Genomic DNA, 11314 nt, shown 5'->3' with positions numbered 1-11314 from the left:
CACCGTAATGAAAGGTTCCGTAATTGGTTTCCCAGGTTTAGTTTGCAGCGCTGCAAATCAATTGGATTTGGAGCATCAATGGCCGCAGACAGAATCTCCGCCCATCACCAATGTAACAGTCACGGTGAAACAACCAAAAGCTTGAAGTTCACAAAGATCCTCCTGTACAGATAGATCTTTATTTATATATTTGAAGTTGTCAGTAATGTTTCTAATTTTGAAACTTGTAATGACTGAGGAAACTTCCAGTAAATAACAAAATGTCAGGTATGTAGTGCAAATATTATTTTAAAATTATCCAAATATACCTCGAGCTGCTCATTTATAATCTGTTTTTTATTTTATGTGTTATTTTAATCATGTAGGAGTTGGGGTTTTCAAGGAAGAAGCACAGTGGTGTTTGGCTCAAATAAACGGAACTACAGAACTGAAAGTCTCTGAAGGTAGGACAACAGTGTTTTACATTTTGTCAGCCAAAGTTGCGTCATTGTGGTATCACGTTATATTCTCCACACTTTTTTTAATACGACTGTATTTTTTTCCAGCAGTCAGTAACTTTGACTTGTTTAGTCAGTTTTCAAAACCTAATATTTATAATTGCAAAATAAATAACAACAATGATAAATAAAAAAAATGAATAAATAAAAAGTGCAATACTTAGTTTACTTTTACCAGAAACACAACAATTTAGGCTGGTGTCAGTCAATTTAGAGAATTAATAATTCTACACTGTTTTTAATGAACCCTTTTAAGGGTATCGACCATTTATTTCTATAATTAATTTCTTAGTGTAATTAAGACACAATTTACGATTGTAAGAAACAGTACCTTTTCTTGTTATGCAGTTTTAACAAACGACGCCAATCTACAGTCGATCTGTTAACACAGGTATGCAAGTTACACGATTTTTTCTTTGCTTTGTATTAATTGTTGGTGGTTCTGTCAAGTGAATATTGGTATTCTGGGAGTTCCTTTTTACATACATGATATTAAGGCTACTGGTCTGTATATATTCAGGTACATTCAATTGACATTGAGCAATAGTTCAAATAATGTTTGTCCTGTAAACATTTTTCAAATACTGGTGAATACCAGAACTAACTACAGAGAATAAGATGCCCCAGGCTTGGTATCATGGTCCAGTTGTGTTCCACAAATTATTGTGGAATTATTGATTTGAGAATCCTTGTCATCTTTTTCCCACTTTGTTCCTAGTTGTAAGGCTTTCCATTTGTCTATTTTAGTTTTTGTTAAGGCCTTTATTCAGTAGTCAAAATCTGTTTGTTACAACAACAACAAAAATGCATTTAAAAATTGCATAAGCTTTTTATGTTGTACAAATGAATGCTTTTCATCTTCTCTTGCTTTCATGGTGAGCATAATAGTGTCCTTTAGTTGCATATCTTGAAAGGAATGCACTCTATTTATCTATCATGGTGTGAATCTGAATTGCCATTGAAACTATTAATAGAATGAATATATTAAAATGGTGGCTGGGGGAAGTGTCAGGTGTACTTCTTTGAGATAATGTAATAGGGTCATTCCATACCAACTCAACCAGAGCCGTTGCCCGACCATCTCTGATTTTGCTAAAAAAAAACATTCACCTGCCAGTTTTCTGGCCCGCGGAGTTCAGAAATGCTAATCAATATTATTATTTATTTACTTTTGTTATTTATTTAATTTTGTGAGACACTTTTGGTTTCAAGCCCCCCCACTGGTCATTAACCCCCTAAAATTTTAGGCCGAAATAACTCACGTGGGGGTGCCCCAAAAACTCACCCAAAGATATTTTTGGACATATGTTGAGGAGATCTACAACAATCAAGCAACCCATTTTGGTATCCACGTATTTTGGATTTTTGAAATTGCATTTGTCATGTATTCGAGCATTGTCCTAACCAAACTAGCATTATTCTTCACATTTTGCATTGTCTGGGGTTAGCTCTAGAGTAAAAAGTAACTAGCTTGGAGCTGAGGGGTTATGAACTTGCGTGTGGAACTTAGATTTCTTTGTTACAGTGACACATTTGAAACTACCAAAACCTCAATTAGTCGCGTTTTAAAAACTACAAACTGATAGAAAACACAAAAAATAGATTACCATGGTTAACTTAAGGAATTTGATGGGTTAGCAACTTCTGACATCACTAGAATTTCACGTCTACTACTGGAATCGAACTAAAAATCCCAGTTCTTACTACAAGTATGTAGCATCAGAGGGGGTCATAATATTCTGCGTATGAAAGTAACAGAATTTAAATCTACAGAGGGGAATCTTAAACCATTCTCTGTGTCTGCTTGGTTTCTGGTCACAAACTCCCCCACTGACAAAGAATGCTTTTAAAAAGAGTCATAAATTAACTGCTGAACAAATGGCTTATCTTCACAATCGCTGAATGACAATTTCGACGTCGCAAGCCAGACAGTTCTGGGTGCTTTGACATCTAAGACAGGAACCAGTCCATCTCATAAATCCAGCTGACAGGGGCGAAACCATGGACCAATTGAGAACAGTAGGCTGTCTCTGAACGAGAACAACCAATGAGAAACACCCCACGTGGACTCGGGCACAGCCCAAAATAACCAAACTAACCAATCACAGGGTGGAAGTCAGGACAACAAAACCAGCCGCGCGACTTTCAGAAACGAGAGGAGTTTGCCCATGCTGGAGTTTGCCCATGCTGGAGTTTGCCCATAGTTGAGTTTGCCCCACAGAAGGAACAGCGCTCCAGGCAAGAGAAAGAAGTGAGCTCCGTCCTCTAGAAGTGGCTTGGAGTTCGGAGGAACGAAATGGAAACTAAACTGCTCTGAAGAAAGTTTCTGAATCATGGGAGCATAAGTGCTCGAATTCACGGAAGGCAAGGAAGAACCAATGTTCTGAAGAGTGGCTAAAATCAGCTTTGAAGAGAGCCATAGGTCTTTGCCTTACGAGAGACTGAAACAGTAAATGGAAGCATAGCCAGCAGCTGGATAACATGACAGCAGGTCATGTACTATCTGTACAGAAGAATTGCAACAAGAACATTTCTACACACTACATAACTCTTCAATTTGCTAAGCATTATCTGAACTGAGTTACGTCTGATCAATGGAACTATTTCCAGTTGGAAAACTGCCAACAATAACTATAATGCTGCAAGACTAGGAGATCAACAAGCTGATCTCCATTTGAAAAGAACTATTTGTTTATTGCGAGCCTACGCAATACAATGCATACAGCAAAGTACCGTCTTCATTGGAACTTCAGATCCAGAGCTGCAGTGTTCATCAACCTAGATTGACTTCTTTATATGGAAAGTATTCAACATATCTAATATGGAGGCTGTGTGGTCCAGTGGTTAAAGAAAAGGGCTTGTAACCAGGAGGTCCCCGGTTCAAATCCCACCTCAGCCACTGACTCATTGTGTGACCTTGAGCAAGTCACTTAACCTCCTTGTGCTTCGTCTTTCAGGTGAGACGTAGTTGTAAGTGACTCTGCAGCTGATGCATAGTTCACACACCCTAGTCTCTGTAAGTCGTCTTGGATAAAGGCGTCTGCTAAATAAACAAATAATAATTACATAATAATAATAAATACTTTATGACTCGAGAAAGTAACTGTAGTAAATGCTATCAAGTTAGTAGATAAACTGTCCTAGAAATAGAATATAACTTCCTGTTTTAGTGTGTAAGAAATGTATCTTGTTTGTTGAAATGTGCAACTCAAAGGAGTTGTCTCGTAAATGCACAGAAGTTGATCATTGCCCCATTTCTAAGTTAATTTGAATATAGAATCAACTGAGGTTGATAACATATTATTAGTTTGGTATATCACGTCCTAAACTAAGTTAACACGGTAAAACTAATTTGCTAAATTAGGTACACGGAATGTTGGATTCTGTTCTGAATGGGAAGATGAATTAATTCTCGTGCATATTGACATGATTGATTACTAAGAGAAACGGGTATTGGAAATTCTAATGCAAAGTAGACAATTTGTGTGATAAGCCACATTTAATATTAGTATATTAACCATGTATGCTAATGATGTTATGGTTGTTGTAAACATTTGACTATGGAATCAATGAACTGTACATTTGACGCATATCTCTAACCAATAGCCTTTCCTTTCTGTAATATTAGATTAGTTGTGCACCCCATTTTTTTTCTTAAATAAACTGCTGATTTATATTTCTGACACGTGTCGGTTATTGTCTAAGGGAATCAGAGTTCTACATGATCCCACCACACTATTATGGTACGTCTCAGTTAATAACATTTGGACGTTCTTAAACAGGGTGCCTAGAGACTAATTTTATATTTAAATAAATTGTATACCTAATTCACTCCAAGTATATAACTACGCAAAAAGGAAAGGATCTTAAACATTTTAAAAGTTGCATGCAGAATGTGGTTGATTAACAACTGCTATAGAAAACACACATCACAATGTTCAGTAATCATCAAATTTAAAATGATTGCATGCGTGAACTGGAACAGGGAGCAAGATTTTCTGCGCAATGTTCTTCCATTCATAGATCCTCGGGGAAGGGTCACTTGAAGGTGTTCGGTCTGGCAGGATGCATAACCTTCACTTGTGCTCCATCATCAGAGACGTTCTCAACTTCTCCAGGGAACAGTTTATTATCATACAACACCTTCATCCAGTCACCGACCTGTAGATGCAGCTGAGCTGGACCCTCCTGGACAAATGCACCCCTCAACTGTAACCACATGGAATTCCGTTGTTTGACTTGTAAATGAGACCTTTATCTTGCCTGGGGTATCGGGTACAAAGTGGTGTGCTTCCCTGGAGTCAGTGATGGCTTCGTCATACCTGGCATTAAAGAGAGGGAGATTCTCTTCAATCTGTTCTTGAAAGACGAACATGACCTGCACACTTGTTACGTGTCCTTTTGGCCATTCATACAGCTGGCTAGGGGCAGGAATTATTATTATTATTATTATTATTATTATCTATTAGCAGATAACACATTATTTTTACATACAATCACATTATTTTTTACACATTATTTTTACATACAATTACCCATTTATACAGTTGGGTTTATACTGGAGCAATCTAGGTAAAGTACCTTGCTCAAGGGAACTTTTAATAACTTTAATTTGATATAGCACCCTTCGCACCAAGGTATAGTACCTCCCACACCATCACTTCACCATCCCACACCATCACACACTGTGTGATGTGGCAAAGTAATGCCATTCTGCAATGATACCGGAGTCTTGCTGATGAAAGCTAAGGTTGGCAAAGTTTTTGCAATTCTTGTATTGCCTAGCAGCTCTGTCACTGAAGTAATGTATATGTTTCAAGTCAGGGACCTCCATCTTGATCAAAGGAATTACTTCCTTCTGAAATACATACACTGTCGACATGGAGTGTTGCAAATCCTTACTCACCACTGCAACACTTGTGTGCTTAAGTTCACCATCCCGACAGAAGTAGAACACAAATGGATGGAGTGCTGCCTGAGAACTGTCCCAATGAAATCCTTGGGCAGTGTCTTGGATCATAAAACTATAATTTTCTGCAAAATCGAGCAGACAGATGGCATGGTCCTCTTTCAGATCTTCTATCAGGCACCTCAAGAAGTTGCTTTGACTCATGGCGACGAAGTAATGCTTCCGCAGGCTCAGAAGTTTCTGAACCAGGATTCTATTGAAATCCTCGATCTTCTTTGTCAAAGTTAGCAGGCTGGAGTGATCAACGTACACTGTACTTTCCGGATCATCAAAGTATTCCTCTAGGGGTTGACGACCGGGACATGCTTCATAAGTGCCTGTCATACATACTTCTTTTTTTTCAGACGCAGTTTTTTTCTGGGACAGTGACTTGGGTGCCAGGTTGCCAAAATATGGACCTGTAGTTCCTTCAAAGTAGTTGAAGAAAAGGCGTCTGAGGTTCTGAAGCACGTAATCACCGTCTGGCACACCTGGAACATACGCCGTATTGGATGTACTAGTCGAGGGAATTTCTCCAACACCCACAACTTTTGAAACCTTAGCTGCTATTGTAGAAGAAATCTTCTTTAACTCACGGTGTTCAACAGGAACTTTCCGTTTCACTGGAGACTGTCCGATGCCGATGAAGCCGAGCTTTGTTCGCGAGATGTGCTTTGTACTTGCTCAGGCTGCTCCTGCTTGCTTTCCTTAAATGTGAACACTGCAGCGCCACACAGTGTTCAAAACCACATGGCAATCACGCTGCATTTTCAAGATTGCCGAAGGCATGCGTAAAAGGTGTGGTAAACAGGGACGTTTTTTTGTTGTTGTTTTCTTTCGAAAAACAGTGAATTTTCCATAATTTTTTCAACACCAGACCTCACAGCCGAAGGAAATTTTGAGATTGAAACCCGCATACAGTATGGTAAGCATGTGGCAAAGTGGTGAGTGGATACAGGTGAGTGCAGTACAGGTACAAATCACACAGACAATTACTAACAGGTGCAAGGGTGTTTATTGATAAATTACTACAATGTCCAGAGCCTTGAGGCAAAACACCTGTAAATAATAATGCTGGAAGTGATTACAGCGGCGTGTATCACTTCGGTTTTGTAAAATCCCACGGGTTTGACCCGCAACCAAAAAGTCCAGTTTTATCACCCACACAAAGACACAGTTCCTACGGTGCGGGATTTAAGTGCTTGTGGTGAAAAGACAGTTCTCAGTGGAAAGTGAAGTGCTGGTGTCCGGGTTTAATGCTGGCCTGCGGCTGCAGCTCCAGATCGTATTAGTAATCTTTTAACAAACTAAACAAACAAATAACGTTTACAAGACAGACTAACAGAACACTCACCGTTTTTACATGCAGGGACTCCTTTTAGGTTATTTCCTAACCATTCACAAAAGGAACAGATCACGTCCGCTATGACCCCTATTTATATCCTTGCTCATGACCCCTAGGTTAACGAGCGCACCGCTCCTCCAATCCTCAGATGCCACACAGTTTACTGTTTGGGTCACTGAGTTTGTACCGTAGCATCGCCCCTTTCCTAAATGACCGACCTCCACCTACCCTACGGAATAAATTGTCATGCCATTTAATTAAGGGTACTCTGTTCCTTTTACACAGTGCCCTCACAGGTTGAGAGGGAGATCTAACACCAAGAGTCATTTGATCTCTATCACAGCATGCCATAAAGATCATGAAATGGTTAACCCCTCAACCACCTAAAGTTTGCCAAGATTAGCTATTTTTTGTGTTTTCTATCAGTTTGTATTACTTAATTTATAACCCCTGGGTTTGCCCAGCATATAATAGTCCTGTTTTTATTATACACCCACACAAAACACATACACAAGTCAGTTAGTGCGTGAATTAGTGCTAGTGGTGTAAAATACAGTTTATAGTGATACCAGTGCAGTGCTGTTCCGGGTTTGTGCTGGCCTCTGGCGACAGCTCCGAAACGTGTTAGCTGTCTAGTGAATACAAACAAACAAATAGACAGAACAAGAGAAGCACTCACATTTTTCACCAAAAAAACACCGGTTCTTCCAGGTCACTTCTTAATAACCAAAAATGAAGGACCTGATTACGAGTCTCCGTCCCCTTTTTATGCTGTCACGCATGACCCCTTGGTAAACTAATGCAGCTGCCTTACAATCAGCGACTGCTACATTGTTTACCTTCCGGGTCAATACGTTCTTGCAACGGAGTCTCGCCGTCAATTGTGGGGAAACCTCAATCTTTCTAGAAATATATTTTAAGGGCAATTCTCATCCCTCTCATTGTGCCACACTTGCTCTAGCGTTCAACACTGCCTCGGGACGGTTGTATTAAAGAGATCCAATCCTGGATCCAGGCTCTGATCTGAGTGGAGCTTCCGTGCTCTTTGAAGACTAAAGTCATGCCTTCGTAATTCCATAACTCAGAAGCGACTGAATAATGTTTACCACACTCATCACTCATGACAACATTGTGCCAACAATGTATTGTTTTGAATGATTGCAGGAATGTCTTTGGATCTTTTAATTGGACATACAAGGGATACAATGTTTTGTAATACTTGCTTGTAACATATTTTATTATTTCAGATAGAAACTGTCGTCGTCCCCCCTCCCCCCACACACTTTTGAAACCAGTTACGCCACTGCCTGTGGTGATCATGTCAGATCAGCAGGCATTTCCTGTAAAATGTTATCAACAAAGAAAAAAAAAAAAAAAACTTACTTTTGGCTTCCTGAACAAAAAACATGTTGGTAAATGTATTCATTCCAGGCCTCTGTGGTGGTTTTTCTACAAAGAGTATATATCATTGTCATTCTATCTTGCAGACAGGGCAGCAAGTTGTGGGTTCAATCCCAGGCCAGGTGGGGGACACTGCTGCTGTTACCCTTGAGCAAGGTACTTTACCTAGATTGCTCCAGTAAAAACCAGTTTTTACATAATGTGTAAAAAACAGTGGAATTGATTGTAAAAATAATGTGATATCTTGTAATAATTGTAAGTTGCCCTGGATAAGGGTGTCATCTAAGAAATAAATAATAATAATCTTTGTAGCAGTTCTTTTTTTAGGCTGTGGGTTTTTAAATTGCCAGCAGAGGGCAGTACAGGATGCATTTCGGTGGGGATTTTATTAACGTGTTTTACACGGTTTCTTCTCAAATCCACTTTCCCCTGATGAAGGGGTCCTGTGTAGTCTTGCAGCTCCTGTTTTCATGATTTAAACTACACCAGGTACTAGTTGACAAAACCCAGTAGAACTGGTCTGGTGTATAAATGTGCAACCTGAGATGACCAGAGCTATTTCAATCTTTAGACTAAAGCAGCTGCATTTGAAAGTAACATGACAGAACTGTAATAAATGGATGTAAGTGGCTCTCTTATTGCATCTCATGCCTGTAGTTTATACAGTCCACGTTAGATGCACGGCGTGTCTAGGGTAGTCTCCATATGTTCAAGATACTGTGACATACAAATGTGTGAATAAATTAAAATACTTTCCTTTTGGCTGGTTATAACAAGACATATGTTGGTTAAGTCTTGGTGTTTCATTATTTATGAACCAGTATCAATTTTTGGAGGTATCAGTACCTCCATGCACAGCTGTTAAACAGGTTAGTTCAATACTGGAGCAATTCTAGTTATGTGATTGTGGCAATGTGCCCCGCCCCTGTGTGCATATTATGTGTTGTATGTTGCGTGTGTGTGTTAATGTTGGTGTATAGATTGGTACACGGGATATAAACGGGTCTGTGTTTCACGTGTATTTAAAAAGTGTAGATTTGTATTTAGGCACGAGGAGGGCACAAATCACTTCACGTGCTGATTAAAAGTAATATATGAGCACAGGGTTGCACAGAATTAATTCACGTGCTGGGATTCAAGTGAATAATTAATTAGTAATTGAATCCCAGCACAACAGTATATATAGATGTACGTTTCATTCACTCAGAGTTGGGTGTTCGGTGAGTGGAGAACGGGATTGGAGACGGAGGAAATTGTGTATCGTAAAAGCGTAAATAGTTAAATCTGCTCACCGTGTTTTGTTCGTCTGTCTGTGCACTGTTTAGTTCGTTTTGTTTGTCTTTTTATTTTGGCGTATAGTGCCGTGTCCTGTTTTGTGTTCCAACCTTTTATTTTCTGTTCTGTTTATTAAATGCTGAGCGAAAGCATTCGCTCAGCTTCACCAAACCACACATCTCTGTCTGTTTATTTCCTGCTTCTGGTCTGACGCCACCCACTCCGGCCGTCTTTGTGACAGTGATTTATCTTTTTTTTTTTTGTAAACATTTTTTTTACTATAATAATTTGACAGCATATTTCAGGCACATTGTACACAATGTACATGATATGATACATATTTTCTATGTTTCTTTGTAAAGAAGTTGCTTTGGTACTGTACAGTGTACCGTATGCCAGGCAGGGAGAATTGAAGATCTTATCAAGTCAGTCTGAACGGTAACATCAGGAATATTTAATCTAACTAGGATGTTGGAAAACATGGATTGAGAATTGATTAGCAGTTTGCTACACATGTGGACTGACAGAGCTATACTGGTGTTCTTTTCTGAAAAGAAACTAATATTGCAGATAGCAGACTGTTTGGTTCAAATTGCATGTACTGCTAACAATTGATAAGAGACCTTGTTTCTACAAGCTTCTTGTCCAACATTGACTGCAAGCTAACAAGATAACAGTGCTATGGACCAGGAGGGGCTAGGCTCTAAGACTTTTGGGAATACAAAGCATAAAGGAGCTAAAAGGCTCCCAGGGACTGCCGTTGGACCCAAAGGTTCACAGGGAGAGTAAGAGATAATACCACTAGGACTTAAAGGGTCTAAGGCAAAACGGAGAGAAGATGACAAAAACCAGATGTATGGACCTTTTTGGGGCACCAGGGGTTTGAGGAATGCACTAGATCACACACACACACACATACACACACTCACACAAAATGAAATATATGTTAACAGGATAATGAGTTGTACCTTTTCTATTGGTTAAGTGTCAGAGAAAGAGGAGGAGAGAGACACCTATGCAGAAGGGTATTTAATGTCATGCAACAATTGTAAGAACGAGTATTCTGTGTCCTGTACCTGGGACCAGACTCCCTGCATATTTCAATAAACCTAACAACTGACTGAAAAAAAAGGACTCTGTGCAGTTTCTTGAATCTACTTACTCACCATCCTCTTTTTTAAGTTACATCATAGGATTTCAAACAAGGTCTTCTAAGCATCCTGTTTTTATATATTTAAAAATCATGAACACCTGGTTATTTTGTATTTACTCCTCGCAGTGGTCTGTGTGACCCAGTTAGACTGGGCTTTAAAACCCATTAACATAATTATCGATTATGCTTAAAACCTGCACACTAATGAAAAATCCAACATGCAACGCTCCTTGAAGAATCCCCTGCCAAGAATGGCATTTTACACAGCCATGATGCAAACCTGTGCTCTCGATTGTGTGAGTCACCCTGCACACCACGAAGCAAATGCCTTTCCCTGGTTTCGAGATGATAATCAATAGACAAATCAAGATGAATTTCTATGCAGGCATGTCTTCAAATAAGCACTACAACCGACACCCTGTAATATAAACATTACGATATCATCATATACATTTATGTTAGAAACATACATCCTCCTCCGGAACGGCTGTAAATTCCAAATAAGAGCTACTGTATAGCAATAAAATGTTTCATCTGAATTTGCTAACTTATTCTCCAGCATATGCAAAAATGTAAATGTGACATTTAGACAGAAGGAGGAGTGGCTAGTAGACACCCCTCTATCTTCAGAATGTGATATTCTCTGTAATTTATGCTAAGTAGCACGGATACCAAGATTCAGGACAATTGGATAA

The 11314-nt window shown here is 39.2% G+C and overlaps 1 protein-coding gene across 2 annotated transcripts in view; it reads left to right on the top strand.

The window, feature by feature from the left end:
- Positions 1-14: 14 nt before the first annotated feature.
- Positions 15-11314, top strand: part of LOC117420687 (serine/threonine-protein phosphatase 2A 55 kDa regulatory subunit B gamma isoform) — a 117781-nt gene continuing 106481 nt past the window's right edge. Inside the window, exons 1-2 of one of the 2 annotated variants that reach the window (XM_034034219.3) lie at positions 15-267; positions 366-443. In XM_034034219.3, the coding sequence (XP_033890110.1) occupies positions 261-267; positions 366-443 (85 nt within the window). In that variant the 5' untranslated portion in view covers positions 15-260. Of the gene's footprint in view, positions 268-365; positions 444-11314 lie in introns of those variants that run through there. The other variant, XM_059032998.1, reaches the window with a different exon arrangement.

The sequence above is a fragment of the Acipenser ruthenus genome, chromosome 1, assembly GCF_902713425.1.
Source record: "Acipenser ruthenus chromosome 1, fAciRut3.2 maternal haplotype, whole genome shotgun sequence".
NCBI lineage: Eukaryota > Metazoa > Chordata > Actinopteri > Acipenseriformes > Acipenseridae > Acipenser > Acipenser ruthenus.
This window is presented reverse-complemented; position numbering and strand designations above follow the sequence as displayed.